The 22,787-nt window shown below is 41.4% G+C and overlaps 1 protein-coding gene across 1 annotated transcript in view; it reads left to right on the top strand.

Annotated features, from left to right (window-relative positions):
• The window catches only part of LOC120032110 (ankyrin repeat and sterile alpha motif domain-containing protein 1B-like), a 100,986-nt gene that overhangs the window by 38,361 nt on the left and 39,838 nt on the right, over nucleotides 1-22,787 (top strand). Inside the window, exon 7 of the mRNA XM_038978052.1 lies at nucleotides 2,285-2,438. Within this exon, the coding sequence (XP_038833980.1) occupies nucleotides 2,285-2,438 (154 nt within the window). The remainder of the gene's footprint in view (nucleotides 1-2,284; nucleotides 2,439-22,787) is intronic.

Genomic DNA, 22,787 nt, shown 5'->3' with positions numbered 1-22,787 from the left:
CAGACGAGTAAACTTGAGGGATGAAGAGAAAAAGAGAGAGAATAAAAAGCCAGAGAATGGGATATTGGTTTGTAGATTTATGCAAAAAAAGTCTGTTTCAGAGAGGGAGAGAGAGAGAGAGAAAGACAGCGAGAGAACGTGAAATAAGAACCGACAGAGTGGAGAAAAGTGATGAAAGGGATATTGTGACAGGGAGGGAACATGATGTACATTAGGAAGTCAGAGAGGATAGAGAATGAGAAAAGAGAAGGATGGTTTGATGTGGAGGATAAAGACAGAGGCATTCCTGTCTTCTCCCTCTGGACCACTGCATCCAGAGATGGGTTGCACAAAGAACCCAAGTTGTCTAATAAGTCCCAGAAGGAGAACCCATGATAGCTCCAGAGAAAGGCTGCGTCCCAATTGACACCCTGTTTCCTTTATAGTGCACTACTTTTGACCAGGGCACATGCATTAGGGCTCCAGTCAAAAGTAGAGCACTATATAGGTAATAGGATGTCATTTGGGACACAGTCTCTCTTGGGTTCTTCGTCTATCAGAAAATCCGAGTATAAAGGGTGTTGGCTGTTACTGATAAGGGGACTCAATTCGCAGGGCCACAGTTTTTGTCTCAAGTTTTTTATGGAGTGTAATTACTTCTGATGACTGTAAGCATATTGACGTGAAATGTTAACGCATACCATACTATTACTGTTTGAAACCACGTGTGACTTCACTGGCTGGTACTTTACATGGGCTAGAGTAAAGTGACTCAAATTCAATAGACCTGTTGGTATTTTATGTATGTGTGGTTGTGTCTGTGCAACACGTGTGTGTGTGTGTGTGTGTGTGGTTGTGTGTCTGTGCAACACGTGGGTGTGTGTGTGGTTGTGTGTCTGTGCAACACGTGGGTGTGTGTGGTTGTGTGTCTGTGCACCACGTGGGTGTGTGAGAAAAGGAGCACACAGACACACACACACACAGAGGTTTTATATTAGTGTAATACGACACATTGAGTAGTGAACGTTTGTGTGTGTGTGTACACCAGACAGATTATCTAGGGAGTGATCATTCAATCAAAGACTATGATTAATCTTCTCTGCATGCTCTCAGTGCGTGATTGATGGCCCAGTGGTGTCTGGGTAATGTAGTAGACAATGAGGTCGGAGAGGAGGGGGGAGTCGATAGGGTGCAGGGGAAATTAACACACCAGGGGTGAGTCATGGACAACACCACGCCCCCATCGCCACGACGGTACCACGGCAACCAAATATGGTGGGGTGACCCGGGCGACGTCTCAGTAATGATGATGGAGTGGTGCATTATGGGAAACACAGACATCTATTGCCCATGCGTCTCTGGTGAGAAATGTCTGTCTTTCCTGCGCCCTCCATTGCTCACTGTTGTGTTTTCATTTGGCATGGGTGCACATATGCCATATAGACATTTAGTTCCAAGGGTTTTTCTGTCAACCCGCTGGGTCTCAACCTTTTCATACTGTCACAGGAATAGAACAACATGAAACTGGTTGCACACAGGACATCAGCCAATTTGGCTCAGTTGCAATGGAGTCATGGAGGGATGATCTCATGGTTTCTTCTATTTTGACTTGAAGGGAGCAACATGCTATTTTTCTCAGAAACCACACTTAAGGCCTTCGTGCTGTCTGATTTTGCCCTATGTCATGTGACGGGCCGGAGGCCTCAGCGAGGGTGATGGTTATCTCCTCTCAGTAGTAGAGGGAGACCCTGGGATATGTGGTCTCCAGTCTTTCTACTATATCAACATCTGGTTACACAGGGTTATAAAAAAAGAGAGAAGAGTAACACATACTGTCACACTTTTGCCTAATAGCTTATTTTTTTGTTGCTAAATCTGTGTATTTTCTATGTTGTTTCTCTCAGTCATTGCTTATTTTTTTGTTGCAAAATCGGTGTATTTCAGTGTGTTTTTTGTGTTTTCCTCTATCTGGTTGTGCCTGTGCTTATTAAATCAATCGCAGTACAAGCAACTCCTTAGATTCAGCAGGGGGAGCAGGCCTGAACAGTGTTTGAATTGAACCGTGTCCTTGAGGTGGATGAGTTATGATGATGGGTTGTTTGTGTGATCTGATGGTACCAAGGGCAGTAAACAAACATTGTTGATCCAACGTTCAAGGTTGTACATTGAACATTGGCCGTGCTTGTCAATGTACATACACACAAATATTCTGTCGTTTCCACACGTGAAACTACCCACGACATTCTCACCGTGTTCCTCCCTCTCTCACGCTCTCTCTCTTTCTCTCCCTCCCTCCCCATATCAGGACTCGAAGCGTTCGGCGGAGATCGTACCATCGCCCTCCCTTGACGTGTTCTTACCGGAGGATGAGGACAATCCATATGAGTCCGTCACCACCGCCGTGACCCGCAAGCCCTGCTCGCTGGACATCGGCCTCTTCAACACCTGCCCCCTCAACGGTAAGGGCACACCCAAACCACCTGTTCAACAACCTCTGTATACTACATTCACCTCCGTCACCGTTGTCAATACCGGCACTACTGTAGATTTTGAATATATACTACCGGTCAAAAGTTTTAGAAAACCTTATTCAAGGGTTCCTCTTTATTTTTACTATTTTCTACATTGTAGAATAATAGTGAAGACATAAACTATGAAATAACACATGGAATCATGTAGTCAACGAAAAAGTTGACTACAAATAGCCACCCTTTGCCTTGATGACAGCTTTGCACACTCTTGGCATTCTGAACCAGCTTCATGAGGTAGTCACCTGGAATGCATTTCAATTAACAGGTGTGCCTTGTTAATTTGTGGAATTTCTTTACGACTTAATGCGTTTGAGCCAATCAGTTGTGTTGTGACAAGGTAGGGGTGGTATACAGAAGTTAGCCCTGTTTGGTAAAAGACCTTGTCTATATTATTGCAAGAACAGCTCAAAAAAGCAAAGGGAAACGACAGTCCATTATTACTACTAAGACATGAAAGTCAGTCAATCCAGAAAATGTCAAGAACTTTTAAAGTTTCTTCAAGTGCAGTCGCAAAAACCATCAAGCGCTATGATGAAACTGGCTCTCATGAGGACCGCCACAGGTAAGGAAGACCCAGAGTTACCTCTGCTGCAGAGGATAAGTTCATTAGAGTTAACAGCCTCAGAAATTGCAGCCCAAATAAATGCTTCATAGAGTTCCATATGTGGAATTTCATATTTTTGATGTCTTCACTATTATTCTACAATGTAGAAATAGTAGAAATAAAGAAAAACCCTGGAATGAGTAGGTGTGTCCAAACGTTTGACCGGTACTGTATATAATGATGTAATTACAGGAACAACGATGGTCAGCTCCGTAACTACAGTCACCTCCGTTACCATCGGCCACACCGTCACAGTCATAGATGTTGAAATTGTAGAATGAAGTAAAAACAGTGTCCAGGACAGTGTTGAGTCACTACCGTAACCGCAGTTACCCCCGTCACCGCTGTCTGCACCCTCACAGCTATTGGATGTGAATAAAAGAGATCTGGACTCACTGATGTTTCATACTGTAGGATATCTGGAGATTAAGATAGCCCAAACTGTCACGCAGTCACCACTCAGCAGCAGGTCCACATACCTAGTCCACATACTCGTTGTCATTGATACCATATCCGCCCTGTCAGTGTGTGATCCGATTTTTGCCGAGGGCATAGAACTCCATAGAACTCCTTAGAACGAGGGCATAGAACTCCTTTCAGAACCCGTCGCAGCACAGTGCCCAGCGTTCTCATTTTACTCTCTACCAATACCATGGTGGGCTACACCACGGGTTGTCCTGGCAACTGTGCCTCTACCACACTCCCAGGTGGTGAGTCAGCGGTGGGTTGTCATGGTAACTGTGGTTGAATCACTCCTGGTGAGAGTTACGCTGTTTGGTTGGTTGGTTGGTTTTTTGGTTGGATTTTGCTGTGTGATTGACTTCTAATGGGTGAAGGAAACTTATGCAGTTGTATACATCTCTGGTGTGTGTGGAGCTTCTACATGTCAGTCTACAAGGACAGTCACTCTGAGTCACTCCTTCACACACACACACACACACACACACACACACACACACACACACACACACACACACACACACACACACACACACACACTTCAGAGGTGAGATTTCTCCAGGGGTCAGCTCCGGATAAGTGCTAACTAAACTAATCAGAGGAGGGCTGGGGGGAATCAGGGATTCCTGCATTTAGCCCAATCACTCAGATCTGTAATGGGACATGACTGTGAGCCACTCACACGCTCTCTTTTCTGGAGAGAGAAAAGAAACAAGAAGAGACAGAGGAAAAGAGTGTGAGAGAGACATGGAGAGAATGCGAGAGATAAAGAGAAGGAGCGACCGAAAGAGTGCGAGAGAGACATGGAACAAGAAGAGCCCAGTCTGGGGCTGAACATTTCCCCGGTATTTTACAAATGATCCATCCCAAGAATAAATCACTTTTCTCCCGGATAACCCTGTTTTTCCTGACAAAATTGAAAGCGTATAAAGCACATCAATATGTCTGGAATTGATTAGAGCTTGAAAATTCAAACCTGATGCTACCTGAGCCTGATAAGCCATACATTAAAGACATTGTATGAACCATACATTAAAGACATTTTATGAACCATACATTAAAGAGATTTTATGAACCATACATTAAAGACATTTTATGATCCCAAGCACCAAAAAACTCAAATGATTGTGCTGTTATCCAAGACATAACCTATGATATACAGTATAGGCTACCGCACATTTCGCACGACAGAAAAACAAAGCCCTTAGATGTAGCTAGCTACAGTGCATTCGGAAAGTACTCAGACCCCTTGACTTTGTCCACATTTTGTTATGTTACAGCTTTATTCTAAAATGTATTACATTGAAAACAGGTTTACAATTGAAAATAGGTTTTTAGAAATGTTTGCAAATGTATAAAACATAAAAAACAGATACCTTATTTACATAAGTATTCAGACCCTTTGCTATGAGACTCGAAACTGAGCTCAGGTGCATCCTGTTTCCATTGACCATCCTTGAGATGTTTCTACAACTTGATTGTAGTTCACCTGTGGTAAATTCAATTGATTGGACATGGTTTGGAAAGGCACACACCTGTCTATATAAGGTCCCACAGTTGACAGTGCATGTCAGAGCATAAAATCCAAGCCATGAGGTCGAAGGAATTGTCGGACTACCCCGGCCAAACCCGGGCCACACTATGGGACTCCCAATCACGGCCGGATGTGATGCAGGGACTACCCCGGCCAAACCCGGGCCACACTATGGGACTCCCAATCACGGCCGGATGTGATGCAGCCTGGATTTGAACCAGGTACTGCAGTGATGCCTCTTGCACTGTCTTAGACCACTGCGCCACTCGGGAGCCCAATTACAGCTGAGTCTTTCTGGGTAAGTCTATAAGAGCTTTCCACACCTGGATTGTGCAATATTTACCTATTCTTCTTTTCAAAATTCTTCAAGTTCTGTCAAATTGGTTGTTGATCATTGCTAGACAATCATTTTTAGATCTTGCCGTAGATTTTCTAGTAGATTATTGGACAGGATTATCTATTTTGGATGCAATTTGAATGGAATTGATGGAGAGAGAGAGAGCTCACATGCACTCTGATTTAAAGCAATGATATTCGAGTGTTGATTCGAGGCTGTTTCAAACAAAACAATCATCTTTACAAATTAAAAAATAAGGTGACCTCCGAAAGCCAGATGGAGATGTGTAAATTAGACACGCATTCAGTCTTTATATTACTGTAGCATAGACTATGTTGCAGGAAATGTAGGCCTATCTGTCACAAGATAAAAAGTTACCATGATGAGATGAAACATGCATTGTAAACTGTGCTCCGTACTGAGATGCGCTGTCTGTACCCACCCTGAGCGTTGATGATTGATCATGCAGATAGCAGAGAGAAGGCTGCAGAGAAGACAGATTTAGACATTGCATATCATTTAATAGTTCCATTTCATGTCATGCTGTTCATAGAAATAATTTATTATAATATACCGTTTGCTCGCAGTTATTTATCCTGGGAAAAGAGAGTGGAGTTTGTGCAGGAAATCTCAGTAAATCTCAGTAACCCGGTTCCCAGTATTCAACCCTAGCCCAGTCGCATGCTGTCCTATACTGTAGAGTTAGCTGGCAGCGCAACAGGCAGATCTATCTCCTTACTGTCTGTTACTGCAGACCTACCTGGGTGGGGCATAGGGACTTAGGGACGACTTAGGAATGACATAGGGACTACTAACTTGTCCTCAGAGATGATGACTAAGTCAGTAGCGTCCACCAAAAATTACCATGCTGTCTCACAGTATGCATTATGTCTTAGCCTTGCAGTTTCCCCTGTCAGTGTATCTACTTAAATGTACTCTTCAATCTCTCCCTCTCTCTCTCTCTCTCTCTCTCTCTCTCTCTCTCTCTCTCTCTCTCTCTCTCTCTCTCTCTCTCTCTCTCTCTCTCTCTCTCTCTCTCTCTCTCTCTCTCTCTCTCTCTCTCTCTCTTTCTCCCTCTCTCCCTCTCTCCCTCTCTCCCTCTCTCCCTCGCTCTCTCTCTCTCTTTCTCTCGCTCTCTCTCGCTCTCTCTCTCCCCCTCTCTTTCTCTCCCTCACAATGTAAGATCACCTCAAACGGCTCGTTCACAGCCACTGTGTCTCTGTGTGTGCTGCAGAAGCACATAGGCTACACATACTGCATAATTAAACCTCTTCAGCACGACAGGAAACGTCAATGGGGGGAAGACACAGCACAGTAGCAATCTGTCCCCATGCAGTTACATTTAGCAAACAGCTAGAATAGTAAGGGACTCTTATATACTGTATAATGTAACAGCGAATAAAGGAGCCCACAGACAGGGATATTATGGGTCTTTTGAAAGCAGGGTGTCTTAATATAATGGTGATGAGGCTTCGAGGCCTGCAATCACGTACAGGGCAGGAGACAGACGGCTAGCTATCACCGCTAAGTGGTTAGCGGTAATAGCTATCGACTCCCAGGGTAAATACATGGGCTACTGCAGTCACACACATACACACACACACACACACACACCAAATATACACAGACAGGCATACACACACACACACACACACACACACACACACACACACACACACACACACACACACACACACACACCAGAAAATACTTCTTGACACACACAAACTTTCACTTTCAATTGACCCTCCCACAGCATCTACCCTTCCCTTCCTCCGATCCAATGCTTCCACTCTTCTCTTCTCCCCCCTCCTTTATCCTCCTTCCCTTCTTTCCCTGAGGCTAAAGCCAAGATGTCGTTCTGTTCCAGTCCATTTCCCCCCGTGATGAAGCTCTGGAGGTGACATTTGGGTAATGTGCTCAGACTAACCAACGACAACACGAAATAAGAAGCACAACTAACTCTCCAGGCTCTGCCATTAGAACAGTCATGCCCCATTGAGTATGGGCAAGGGGGGCAAGGAGAGGTGGGGTGTGGGAGGAATCGTGAGGCATACACACACGTTACACACACACACACACACTTTCACTCCTCCCTCCCTCCCTCCCGTGCTCTGTGATTTTCCCCGCCACTTGTTGGCAGCCATTTTGTTTGAATCATTAATGAGGAGTGGTGAACTGCTCATGAATATTCACATGTAATTGACCAACCACCTGTGTTCATGCATACAGAATCAACACCATATCTCTCTAGAGTCAGAGGCTGGGGTTGTGGAATAGTACCAAGATGGATATTATTATCAGTATGGCAAGGCTGAACACAGTCAAATTATCATGAGACCAAACGGTAGGAGACAGATGGTACAATATGCTTTTCATATCAAGAGGGCAGACTAGGTTTGAACACAGCCTATACAATATTACTATGCTAATATCTATGCTTCTACTGAGCAAAAAAATATCAACTCAAAACCTTGAAGTACCTAAGGTATACTTGGATCGGAGTTGAAGGATTTATGACAGTCAGCTGTTTGATCATAAGTTGATTAGTTGAAGCAGTTGTTGTTACTTAGTGCAAGGCTGGAACAAAACCATACACACCCCGTGGGTCTCCAGCAATTGTTCAAGGATTTAAAAAAAAGAACATCAAAATTGTTGGGATAAAGCCTCTGCAAAGCTTTAGCTCAAGGCTTATTCCTTCAGTGGCAGATCCTGGCTTGAAACTTTGTTTTTGTTTACTTGGTTACTCACAAGAAAACTTCCATAGTCAGATAATAACCATCAAATGAAATTGTTTTCGATAGCTATGGTGCGGTATCACTAGGGCAAGATAGCAAATCTCTGAAATGGTTTTAGATTGCTCTGATAGTGGCATTGAGCTGAAAGTTGTGAAAGTTCTGTGCCTATTGATCCACAGACAGCTGAACATCAAATGACTAGAATCACCCCCTCCAAATTATGGGCTGTTAGAATTGCACATGATTTCATGTTCGTAAACACTCTTTCAGATCTGAGGCCCAGAAGTTTCATAGGTTAAAGTTCAAGTGTGGACACTGATAAAGACAGAGAAAAGAGTGTGTGTGTGTTAGCGTTTTGTCAGGTGCCCAGTTGTGGTGCAAGCTTTTGTTTTGCTGTGTCGTGTCAAGCTGTGTTAGGATAGTTCCAGAGAGAGGGGGTTTCGCTCTCTGGAAGCCCAGTTTGGATGCTCTTTCCCTGGGTGTGAAGTATCTGGGCTCCCCCTCTCCTCCTGTCCGGTTGGAGGTTCTCAAGCCTATTCCGTGTGTTTGTGTGTGTGTGTGTGTTTGTGTGTGTGTGTGTTTCTGTGTGTGTACCATAGCTGTTTCAAAGTAGCATGTTGTTTTGTTGCACATTCAACACTAAATGACAATCCTGTATGAGATGTAGCGTTGAGAGGCAGACCTGTAATTGGTGCATTCTGCAACACAGTAGTGGGAGCTTAACTGTAATTGGTTAATGGGGTATGGCATTGGAAGCATGTGAGCTGTACAGCTGTACACACACGCATTATCCCAAACACGCGCATAAACCCAAACAAACACACACATACTGTATATACACACACACACACACACCCTATATAGCCCCAGGATAATATCCCACCAGTACATACTGTACATACACACACACCCTATATAGCCCCAGGATAATATCCCACCAGTACATACTGTACATACACACACACACCCTATATAGCCCCAGGATAATATCCCACCAGTACATACTGTACAGCAGGGATCATCAACTAGATTCAGCCACGTGCATATTTTTTCTTGAGCGGATGGTCGAGGGACCGGAACATAATTATAAATCATTTGTAGACTGCAAGAAGCCCAAACAGATATAATATTTGACTAAAACATAATAATTTCAAAACTTGCTTATATTTGTATACAATCACATATATCTCCCTATAATGCGTGGGAATACTTTGTAACAGATTTCCTAAATTAAAATCACTATGAGCTGATTTGCTGGTCTTTTTACAGTCTTTTATGTCTGACAAGTAACATTTTGCTCATAAATCTTGGGGGGGCAAATAAAATCACCCGCTGGCCGCCAGTTGGGGTACCCTGCTGTACTGCATGCCTGCATTAACTAGCTGTACAGCTGGTCTGGCCTATGAACACAGACTGGTCTGTCTGTGCTGCTAACACACAGACTGTCTTTGTAACACACACACACACACACACACACACACACACACACACACACACACACCCTCTCACCAATCATCAGTGCTGACAGGCTTATTTACTCTACAGAAAAATACCATATCTGTCTATTTATACCTCTGATTGCCCCTCTCTATCTCTCTCTGTCTCCCCCTTTCTCTGTCTCCCCCTATCTCTGTCTCTTTTTCTATCTTCTCTCTCTCATACAAACACTTTCTTCCTCCCTCTCGTTCCTCTCTCTGCTGTATCTCTCTATCTTATATAGCCCGCTTATATCTCCCATCGACTACCTCCCTCAGACTGTCCTTGTAACACACACACACCCTCACGTCAATCATCAGTGCTGACAGGCTTATTTACTCTACAAAAAAATAGAAAATACCATATCTGTCTATTTATCCCTATGATCGCCCCCCCCCCCCCCCCCCCCCCCCCTCTCTCGGTCTCCCTCTCTCCCTCTGTTTGTTTATCTCTGTCTCTCTACCTATTATCTTCTCATACAAACACTTTCTTCCTCCCAGATAGGTTTGGATGGTATACTGTATGTACCAGGGGTATTCAACACTTACCATACGATGTCCAGAGCCTACTGGTTTTCTGTTCTACCTGATACATTTTTTTTTTTTTTGTTTTTTTTTTTGGGGGGTGGATCAGCTTAATATTGCGGAAAGAATGTTGCTTCCAATGTAATTGTCTGCATCATTTCCAATCCCCCATATTTTTTTGGGTAAATATATATATCCATTCACGTATGCATACATATACACATATATACATACACATACCTACATAGACATACATACTTTTTTTAAAGAGTATACCTTTATTATTATTCCCCGCAAACCCTACCACCAATCCCCCAATTGGAGTAAACGGATAAACATTTCTGTTTTTACCTTCAATTTATACATCTTATACACATTTTACAGACACAGTCTACTTTATAATAGTTCTCTCTTGTTTGTTCTTAGTCCTTCCTCTATTTCTGTTGTCCATCCAGTTTGATTTCCACTTGTAACTGTGCTATTTCACAATAGCTCCACACCTATACACATTTCACAGATCCCGTATGCCCTACATTGTTTATCTTGTTATTAGTCCCACCCTTCAGCTCCACTCAACCTTTCCCATCTATCTTCCAACATCATCCATTTCGGATTTTTATTTGCCATATATTTTTCAACTGTGCTGTGATGCTTCACAAAAGATTTGAATCTTCCTATTCTCATAGCTTCCACGGATTGTAAATTAAAAATAAACATTTTTGCTAAAATAATTATTATATTATTGATTGATTGACTATGGCTTTTCAAATCCCCCAGTATTGCTATCTGTAGCGTTAGTTCTACGCAAATGTTGCAATTCTTCAACCATTCCTGGACCTGTGACCAAAAACGAGCTACATGCGGACAATACCAAAATAAATGGTCTAATGACTCTGCCTCCTCACAGCAGAATCTACAGAGCTGGGAAGATTGTATCCCCCATATATATAACATTCTATTAGTTGCAAGAATTTTGTACAATAATTTAAATTGAAAAATTCGAAGTTTTGAATCCGGCGTTGTTTTGCGTATCAATTCATAAACCATGTGCCATGGAATGGGTACATCGAAAATCTCTTCCCAACTATTTTGCAATTTATATGGCACAGCTGTAAGTTTTTTGGTCCTTAAATGAAATTGGTATATGTTTTTATTTATCACACTTTTTTTTAACCATTTATGTTCTTTAATATAAGGCCGACATACAAGTTCCTTACTTTTATCCCCTTCCACCTGCCTCTTCCATTTTTGTGGTAATGCTGCAATTAATTGGTTGTAATTTTGGGTAGAGCAGACATTTCCATATGTCTGTGTTAGCTGCATGTGTGACATTACTCCACCAGTCCTATTTATGATATCATTCACAAAAATTATACCTTTTTTAAACATTTCTTCGATAAATACAGTTTTTTTATCAATTACTATATTTGAATTTAACCACAAGATTTGTTGTACTATTTGTTCCGTCCTTTCAGGTGGATTAAACTGACATTGCAACCAACTTTCTAAGGCTTGTTTAAAAAATAAAGATATTTTGGAGATTATTTCCTTTTCAAGCAACCGAAAGTGAGCAGGTGTAATCTGAATAAAGGGAAAAAGGCCCTTCTTGAACATAGGATGAGACATTCGTACCAATCTACTAGAGAACCAGTTTGGATTTAAATATAACTTTTGTATGACTGATGCCTTTAGTGAGAGGTCTAATGCTTTAATATTTAATAATTTCTGCCCTCCGAATTCATATTCGTTATATAAATAGGCCCTTTTAATTTTATCTGGCTTGCCGTTCCAAATAAAATTGAATATTTTTTGTTCATATAATTTAAAAAGCAGGTCACTAGGTGTAGGCAAAACCATAAGCAAATAGGTAAACTGTGATATGATTAAAGAGTTAATCAGGGTGATTTTCCCACAAATAGACAGGTATTTTCCTTTCCATGGTAGCAAGATCTTATCTATTTTTGCTAACTTTCTATAAAAATTTATTGGAGTGAGATCATTTCTTTCTTTTGGGATTTGTATACCGAGTATGTCCACATCACCGTCAGACCATTTAATTGGTAAACTACATGGCAATGTAAAATGTGTATTTTTTAGTGATCCAATACGTAATATGGTACATTTATCATAATTTGGTTTTAATCCAGAGAGGATAGCAAATGTATCTAGATCCTCTAAGAGGCCGTGGAGAGATTCTAGTTGTGGTTTTAAAAGAAAACATGAATCATCAGCGTACAATGACACCTTAGTTTTTAGGCCCTGGATTTCTAATCCCTTAATATTAATGTTTGATCTAATTTTAACAGCTAACATTTCGATGGCAATAATAAATAGATATGCCGATAGTGGACAACCTTGTTTTACTCCTCTAGATAGTTTAAAACTTTCTGAGATGTAGCCATTATTTACTATTTTACACCTAGGGTTACTATACATAATTTTTACCCATTTTATAAGAGATTCCCCAAAATTGAAATATTCTAGGCATTTATATATAAACTCCAGTCGTACTTTATCAAAAGCCTTTTCAAAATCAGCTATGAAAACCAGGCCTGGTGTCCCCGATATTTCATAGTGTTCTATTGTTTCCAGTACTTGCCTTATATTATCTCCAATGTATCGTCCATGTAAAAAACCTGTCTGATTAGGATGAATAATATCTGACAAAACTTTTTTTATTCTATGCGCCAAGCATTTTGCTAGGATTTTTGCATCACAACACTGAAGTGTAAGAGGTCTCCAATTTTTTAAATGGACTGGATCTTTATATATACCACTTGTCCTGTTTCAGTAATAATGATATCACACCTTCTTGTTGCGTGTCTGATAATCTATCATTTATATAGGAGTGGTTAAAACAAGCTAATAATGGTCCTTTGAGTATATCAAAAAAATGTTTGTATACTTCCACTGGTATGCCATCCAGTCCTGGAGTTTTCCCATCCTTAAAGGCCCCAATTGCATCAAGTAGTTCCTCCTCTGTAATTAGGCCTTCACATGAGTCTTTCTGTACAGATGTTAATTTTACATTATTATTAGGGAAAAAATCCATACAATTAGTTTCAGTTAGTGGAGATGGAGGAGCCTGAAACGAAAATATATTCTTAAAGTACTTTACTTCCTCTTTCAAAATATCATTTGGTGAATCATGCGTGACTCCATCATTTGTAACAAGTTTTAATATGTTTTTTTTGGTAGCATTTCTATATTGAAGATTGAAAAAGAATTTGGTGCATTTTTCCCCATATTCCATCCAGTTCGCTTTATTTTTATAATATATTACACTGGATCTTTCTTGAATAAGTTCCTCCATTTCTTTTTGTTTTTCCTCTAACTTATTCTGTGCCTCTATGGTACCGTTTTTATTGTTATCTAACTGTACTGTTAGTCCTTCAATTTCCTTTGTTAATATGGACTCTTTTGATCGAAATTGCTTTTGTTTTATAGATGAGTACTGAATTGCATGGCCTCTAAAGCCACACTTAAAAGTGTCCCATACAATATGGGGATCTGCTGTACCTATGTTATGTCTAAAAAAGTCAGTTATAAATTCTTCTGTCCTAGTTCTAAACAATTTATCATCTAGTAGGCTTTGATTAAATTTCCAATATCCTCGCCCACGTGGAAATTCTGTAAGAGTAATATATATGCCAATTATGTGATGGTCCGACCGCATTCTGTCCCCTATCAAACACTTTTTAACTTTTGGTGCCAGAGAGAATGATATAAGAAAGTAGTCAAGGCGACTAGCTTGATTAAGCCTCCGCCATGTATATCTCACTAGGTCAGGGTATTTAAGTCTCCATATATCCACTAATTCCAATATATCCATGACATTCCTGATTTCCTTAAGTGCCTGAGGGTGATAGTTTGTAGTGTGATTTCCTTTCCGGTCCATAGAGGTATTTAAGACCGTATTAAAATCTCCCACTATAATAATAGAGTCTAGTGTTGCTTGTAGAGTTGATACATTCTTATATATATTGTCAAAGAAGCTTGGATCATCATTATTCGGACCGTATAGGTTAATAAGCCATATATGTTTATTGTCCAATAACATATTTAAAATAATCCATCTACCTTGAGGATCTGTTTGGACAAGTTGCACATTTGGATCAAAGTTATTATTAATTAAAACCATCACCCCTTTTGAATTTCTTTGCCCATGGGAGAAATATATTTCGCCCCCCCAGTTCTTTTTCCACAAAACTTCATCTAAAACTGTCGAATGGGTTTCCTGTAAACAGTAGATATTATAATCCTTCTCTTTTAGCCAGGTAAATACTGATCGTCTTTTCTTATTATCTGCTAAGCCATTACAATTGTAACTGGCTATACTTATTTCACCACTTACCATAATGAGACACACCTTTCAATTATTTTTATCAAAATATATGTTTGTAAACGTCCTATTAAAAAGTAACATAATGATTGAGTTTCTATATAGTTGTACCATGACATTTGCATCTCCACTAAGCAAACCTCCAATTGGTCCCCACTATTCCACCCGCCAAAAGCCCCCATCTCGAGTTGGGTTGTCATCCCAATGCCCGGCAGACCACCCCCGACCCCCCGCATCGCACAGCCCCGGACCGACTGGGATCCATCCTTCGAAAAGTGCACACAGCGCCATCCACCGAACCGAAGCAGATCCATTGCCAAATGCATTTCCATCGCCCTCACCTCGATTTTTATTACATATTGCTGTGAATCATCCTCTATAGTCCCTAACATCTTTTACTTCTTCCTTCGCAACAGTTGTGGGATACACACATACACCCACACACATTCAGCCCTTACCCCCACACAACCATAAGCTCACCCTCTCAACAATTGCACCATCCCAGAGCCCAACTCAAGATGGGTCATGATTTACAAATGTACTTGCAGTTGCAGCTGCATGAGAAGGCCTGCAAGACCGCGCAAAAAATGAGCATAAATGTAGAGATTTATTTACCATTGTCACATCCTAGATGATGGAGGTCAAATGTACACCTTCTTCCTGAAACACCCACAATACGGTCATCCATTTTGACCATGTTCCCAAGCATCTCCATGCAGTCCGATTGGTTTCGTGCCACCAGGGCCACAATAATATACCCCCTCTCTGAATGTCCGAGTGTGACCCCCTCCCCATGGGTTACTGCAGCTAGTGTTGCCAGCACTGCCACTGCCTGGGTGGGGGCACCCCACCGGAATCCCCACCGGCTAGGTACAAGGTCGTCAAGGTTCTCATTAGCAGCTTTGAGAATTTCCTTGTTTATTATGCTCTCCCTTTAGGGGGCTTTGGCTTTGCAGGACCAACCCTGCCAAGCAGGCTCAGAATCTTGAGGGGGCAGTGCTGCTCTTGGTCCCTGACCTCATTTTGGCTGCATACAGACCGCTTACAGCATGCACATAAAACAGTTAGGGACTTCTCCTTAGTATCTGGGCCATTCATGTGGGTGTCTAGGGTATAGGGCCATGGACCGTACCATTAAAATAGGATAATAAATAATTAGATATAATTTATTTTAAAAATGTAGTTCCCCATGATAGGACAATAAATAAATAAGACGTATAATTCATTATAAAAGTATATCCATCATCTGAACAACATTGAAAGCCCTCTCATACCCGGCCCACAGCAATACACTGGCTCTGGGATATGCAACTATTTCATTACTCACTCACTCAACTTTCCAAACATAACAAATAAAAATAAACACACACCACACCATCCACACATACTGTGCCTTCTGTTTACTTAGTTTTTATCTTCACTATGTAGAAATAGTGCTTGTGTTCAATTAGTTATATGTGAAGATTTATAGAAAAGCTATATTTTGTATTGTATTGTTACAATCAGTAACCGGGCTTGAATTGTGTTTATTTTCCTCATCTATGAGAACTTTGTAATTTTTAAAATAACCATGGAGTAATCTTTGTGTCTCTGAACAACTGGTTATCAATATATAGTTTATCAACGACGAGAGCTACTCGTTTCGCTTTTAATCTATTTTCTTTGAAAATTGGATACAGAACTTTGCGCCGTTCTGCAATTTCTTTCGGAAACTGATCATTCATGCCAATTTTGGTCCCAGCAAGTCTTTTACCCAGGCTTTTAACCATTATTTTATCTTTAAATGAAGCAAATTTGGCAACAATTGGGCGTTCGTACCTCTGCCCTCTCTGTCTGAGGCGGTGTACACGTTCAAGTTGGATCTTATCGATAACTTCGCGTGGAATCTGAAGCGCTGCAAAAAGGAACTCTCTAACTACAGATTCAGGAACCTCTCCTTCTTTCTCTTGGATACCTGTAAGTACCAAATTCTCTCTCATGGATCTAGTTTGTATGTCCAGTAAGCATTCCTTCAGAACGTTGTTCTCCTTTTTAAATTCATTCATTTCGGTTTCAATCTTATTGACTGTCCCTTTTAGCGCGTGTGTTTCCTTCTCCAAAGCCGCAGCTTTTTCATCACTCATCTCTAGGCTTGCCTTCAACTCTTTTATATCTTTACTAACTAATTCAAGTATACCCAGTTTGTCATTTATTGATTTTAACAGATCGGTTTCGACCTTTACCATTGCCGGTGGTGAGAATATTAGATCATCAGTGTCGGTTGAGGAGTCACGTTTTCGTTTTTGAATCGGTTCCCCTGTCTTACTCTCCGTCATGTTTGGGTGTTGCTTGTTTTTGTAATATTTGTCGATAAATGTCTCTAGTCTTAGGATTTGTTTTGTGTTATTATCCAGATTGAAGGTTATCACCCACCAGATTATTTAGTGCTAATATTTTAGTCTAATTTAGCAGATATTTCGAATATTATGTTTTATCTTGAGGTGCTCTACATAACTTCGTTCAGTCCGCCATTACCTTTACGTTACCTTTACGTCCGCCCTGATACATTAATTGCACATTAATTGCACCTACCTGGTGTCCCTGTTTTACATCAGTCCCTGATTAGAGGGGAACAACGAAAAAACGCAGTGGAACTGGCTTCGATGTCTAGATTTGAGTTTTTCAATACCGTCAATACTATTGAAACAATTTCTTATAATTTTTTGAATACATTTCAATATAAACTCAGCAAACAAAGAAACGTCGCTTTTTCAGGAACCTGTCTTTCAAAGATAATTCGTAAAAATCAAAATAACCATGAGGAGGAGATGCACTGCAGTACTTAATGCAGCTGGTGGCCACACCAGATACTGACTGTTACTTTTGATTTTGATCCCCCCTTTGTTCAGGGACACATTATTCCATTTCTGTTAGTCACATGTCTGTGGAACTTGTTCAGTTTATGTCTCAGTTGTTGAATCTTGTTATGTTCATACAAATATTTAAACATGTTAAATGTAAATGTAATGTTAAGTTTGCTGAAAAAAACGCAGTTGACAGTGAGAGGATGTTTCTTTTTTTGCTGAGTTTATATTTTAATAATAAGCATTTCACTACACCCGCAATAACGTCTGCTAAATATGTGTATGCGACCAATAAAATGTTATTTGATGTTATAGATTTGTCGCTACTTTTTAAGTAAATACCTGCAGTCAACTTGTGCAATACGTTAGGACATGGCTCTGTAGGTTGTAGGTTTTCGCTCCAACCCCAGTTGTAACTGACCTGATTCAGGTTATCAACCAGTTCATTATTATCTGCTCTAGATTAGAGTTGGAGTTAAAACCTACAGGACTGTAACTCTCCAGGAACAGGGTTGGAGTTAAAACCTACAGGACTGTAACTCTCCAGGAACAGGGTTGGAGTTAAAACCTACAGGACTGTAGCTCTCCAGGAACAGGGTTGGAGTTAAAACCTACAGGACTGTAGCTCTCCAGGAACAGGTTTGGAGTTAAAACCTACAGGACTGTAGCTCTCCAGGAACAGGGTTGGAGTTAAAACCTACAGGACTGTAGCTCTACAGGAACAGGGTTGGAGTTAAAACCTACAGGACTGTAGCTCTACAGGAACAGGGTTGGAGTTAAAACCTACAGGACTGTAGCTCTACAGGAACAGGGTTGGAGTTAAAACCTACAGGACTGTAGTTCTACAGGAACAGGGTTGGAGTTAAAACCTACAGGACTGTAGTTCTACAGGAACAGGGTTGGAGTTAAAACCTACAGGACTGTAGCTCTCCAGGAACAGGGTTGGAGTTAAAACCTACAGGACTGTAGCTCTACAAGAACAGGGTTGGAGTTAAAACCTACAGGACTGTAGCTCTACAGGAACAGGGTTGGAGTTAAAACCTACAGGACTGTAGTTCTACAGGAACAGGGTTGGAGTTAAAACCTACAGGACTGTAGCTCTACAGGAACAGGGTTGGAGTTAAAACCTACAGGACTGTAGTTCTACAGGAACAGGGTTGGAGTTAAAACCTACAGGACTGTAACTCTCCAGGAACAGGGTTGGAGTTAAAACCTACAGGACTGTAGCTCTCCAGGAACAGGGTTGGAGTTAAAACCTACAGGACTGTAGCTCTACAGGAACAGGGTTGGAGTTAAAACCTACAGGACTGTAGCTCTACAGGAACAGGGTTGGAGAGCCCTGCGTTAGGAGACAGAGAATATTGTGTTCTTCATTTCACCTGTCACATAGTTTTTCATTATGAAGCTTACCGGTAGTCCCCAGTCACGTGGTGTTTGTTTACAAGCACAATGACGACAGACGAGCCTTGTGAGTCACTGGGCTGTTTTGAATATACTGAGCTGCAGGGAACCGGGCAAAGGCGGGGAGGGAGGAGGTCCATTCTCAAATGGAACAGTCATCTGTGGTGCTCGGTCATGTTGTCAACAAGGCAGCATGTTGCATCGTCCAGAAACATACAACATACATGTTCCATCAAATATACAGTACCAGTCAAAAGTTTGGACACCTACTCATTAAAGGGTTTTTCTTTATTTGTACTATTTTCTACATTGTAGAATAATAGTGAAGACATCAAAGCTATGAAATAACACATATGGAATCATGTAGTAATCAAAAAAGTGTTTAACAAATCAAAATATATTTTAGATTTTAGATTCTTCAAAGTAGCCACCCTTTGCCTTCATGACAGCTTTGCACACATGATTCCATATGTGTTATTTCATAGTTTTGATGTCTTAACTATTATTCTACAATGTAGAAAATAGTAAAAATAAAGAAAAACCCTTGAATGAGAAACTTTTGACAGGTACTGTATAAAAAAAAAATATTATTATTTTTCATTGGAAAGGCAGAAGTGTTTTTATCAAAAGCAATCACTTTTGCATGGGAAAACACAGAATGCTAATAATTACGTACTTAATTAGGCCACTTTTTTGTTTTGACCCCCGGGAGATAACATGTCCCCCTGGTCCTCTTGAGAAGGATACCTCTGTGTGATTCCCCATGTCTGTGTCAAGGTATAATTGGACAAATATTTGAGCGTCTGTACGTTTGTGTAGCACGACAAGGACTGACGGATAGACTACACGTGCACGGACACACATACACACACACACTTGTGGGGAGCGTGTGTACGTCTCTCTTGTTGGCTGGTGATTGAAATGGATGGTTTTTCCCTTTAATGTGGGTGAGAAATTAGATTCTGTCCACCCTCTGCACTCGTTTCCCCTCCCTCTCTTTCCTCTCCTCCCTCTCAGTTTCTTATTTTCTCCCTAACTGATCACACACTGGGGAAATCAACTCTGACATCGGAGTCCTCGTCAGGCCACTCTTTCCTCTCTCACTCCTTCAGAGGTGTGTGTGTGTGTGTGTGTGTGTGTGTGTGTGTGTGTGTGTGTGTGTGTGTGTGTGTGTGTGTGTGTGTGTGTGTGTGTGTGTGTGTGTGTGTGTGTGTGTGTGTGTGTGTGTGTGTGTGTGTGTGTGTGTGTGTGTGTCAGTGGTGGGCCAGCAAGGCCTTCTCTGCTGGCCTAAACATCAGAATATATATATTTTTTAAATATATTTTCCCACAAATATGTATTAAATTATTCCCCAGAGTAAGAGTTATACTCTTCATTTCATAGCTTTCCTCTTGGTTGCACTGCTTCCAGCCCCAGGTTGAGATTTGGAGGGCTGGTCTTTATGTTAGATCTTTTATCCAATCATATTCAGCCATCATGTGTTGCCAGGGGTCTAAAATCTGCCCTCAGGCCTTCAGAATCAACAGTGCGGATGCTTGTAGCTTAAAGTGAATGGAAATGAAAATTTAGTGTCAACCAATCAGCTTTAGAGTTGGCTATTGTACGCCTGCTAGCTGGCTCCAGTGTTACACAGGAGCCAGCTAGCAGGCGTAGTGCATGCACGTCTTTTGATTGGATTACCAATATTGAGAGGCAGGTCCTATGGGCAGGTCTATGCAGAACCTCAGAACTAGGAAACTGAATTTGATAAACAAATTAATTTGCGTACTACTAAGCTGTTTTTTCAACCCACAATGGCGGAAGGAGGAGAAGATATCGATTTGGTCGAGGATATAATTATAACGCCATTCTCAAGACGAACTTTTCAAGAAAAGTTAGACATTGTAAGGAGAGGTCGCCCGACGCCGACGCTACAAAGCCTGTCACAGGCGGGAAAGGGGTTCGTTCGCCACTTTCAAAGTTCCAACTACGAGCGCTATCAATGGCTCACAGGCTCCGAGAAGCACTGCAAACTGTACTGCTGGGAATGCCTATTATTTGCAAGTGATCGATTTGGTGTTTGGAGCCACACTGGCTTTGCAAACTTGAGTTGTCTAACCAAGGCAGCAACGAGACACCAAAGTACGGCTGGGCACTTACAAGCAATGGTGCTTTTGAAAACTTTTGGGGACACCCGAGTGGATCTACAGCTCAACGAACAAGCGCGCAGGGCAACGGAGCTGCACAATGAAAAGGTGAAGAAAAATAGGGAAATATTGAAAAGACTCATTGATTGTGTCATGTTTTTGGGTAAACAGGAACTTTCATTTAGGGGACACAATGAAAGTGCTGACTCCACAAACAAAGGGAACTACGTGGAGCTTCTTTCTTTTCTTTCTGAAAGCAACACAGATTTACAATACCACCTGTCCACTAACAAAGTGTTCATTGGGACGTCAGGCAAAATACAAAATGACCTAATTTATGCTATTGCTGAAGTGATGGGAGAAGAGATCAAAATGGAGATTAAAAAAGCTCCCTTTGTTGCTGTTATGGTGGACGAGACAACAGATGTGGGAAATGCAGCAGAGCTCTCACTCGTCCTGCGTTATGTGACGGACACAGGAGTCAAGGAGCGATTTATCCGATTTGAAGATGTGACAAGCGGCAAGCGAGCTGATGACATTGCCGCTCTTATTTTCCGTTTCTTGGAGGAAAATGAATGTAGTCTGGATAAAGTTGTGGCACAGTGTTTTGATGGCGCAGCAGTCATGGCATCTGGACTCAATGGGGTGCAGGCTAAAGTTAAGGAGAGGGCACCGATGGCCTTATTCATTCACTGCTATGCACATCGACTAAATTTAGTACTGACTCAAGGAGCCTCAAAGCTTAAAGAATGCAAGGTCTTCTTTGCCAACCTCAATGGCCTTGCAGCATTTTTCTCACGATCCCCTAAGCGCACGCAACTGCTGGATGACATCTGCAAGCGTCGTCTTCCTAAGGTTGCACCAACGAGGTGGCAATATACATCTAGATTGGTCAATGCAGTCTTTGAAAAGAGAGTTGCCCTAAAGGAGCTGTTTAACCACTTACTGGAACATCATGATGACCATGACGGGGATACTGTGCTTATGGCTGATGGATTTAATGCACGTTTGGATGATTTTGAGTTTTGTTTTTTGCTTGAAACATTCAATGGGATTTTTAATTATTCAGTTGTGCTTTTTGGAATTCTACAGAAACAAACTTTGGATGTACAATTCTGCCTGACAAGGGTGAATGAGTTTTGTGACACAATTGAGCGAGAGAGGCGCAGGTTCACTCGAATCTACGATGACACAGCGCGCATCTCAAGTTCACCCAGCGCACGCAGAGGCCCAGCACAAGGAGACCCTCGCACATACTACCAACAACTCCACAGCAATATTCTGGGCAACATTCTTTGCCAGATACGAAACAGGTTTCAAGACCACGAAAAATTAATGTTTCTCTCCCTCCTGGACCCCCAGCACTTTCAGACCTACCGGAAAAAATTCCCGCAAACAGCCTTCTCCAGCTTAACAGAGAGTCACGGAACACTGTTCGACCTATCCAAGCTAAAAACAGAACTGACTGTAATGTATGCTATGACTGATTTTGAAGGGAAAAGTCCCTCTGATCTCCTTGATTTCCTTAAGCAGAAAAATCTGAATGAGGACATGGGGCAACTTTACACATTGGCATGTGTGACAGTGACTATCCCTGTGTCCACGGCTTCTGTCGAGCGGTCATTCTCGGCCTTAAAGCGAATCAAAACGTATTCCAGAAATGCTACTGGACAGACTCGGCTTTCAGCATTAGCCTCCATGTCGATAGAAAAGGACTTATTGGTGGAACTAGAACGCACAGATAGACTGTACAACAGAGTCATTGAAGTCTTCTTGAGGAAAGAAAGGAGGAAGGATTTTGTGTTCAAATAATCAGTCTTTGGTGATTAGGCATACAATGCATTTTATTTCGTTAATATTAAATAGGCTATTTGCCATTTTATTTTGTTAATA

This window comes from Salvelinus namaycush, chromosome 38 (genome assembly GCF_016432855.1).
Source record: "Salvelinus namaycush isolate Seneca chromosome 38, SaNama_1.0, whole genome shotgun sequence".
In the NCBI taxonomy this organism is placed as follows: Eukaryota; Metazoa; Chordata; class Actinopteri; order Salmoniformes; family Salmonidae; genus Salvelinus; species Salvelinus namaycush.
Note: the sequence above shows the minus strand (reverse complement) of the source record. Positions and strands in the feature narration are given on the sequence as shown.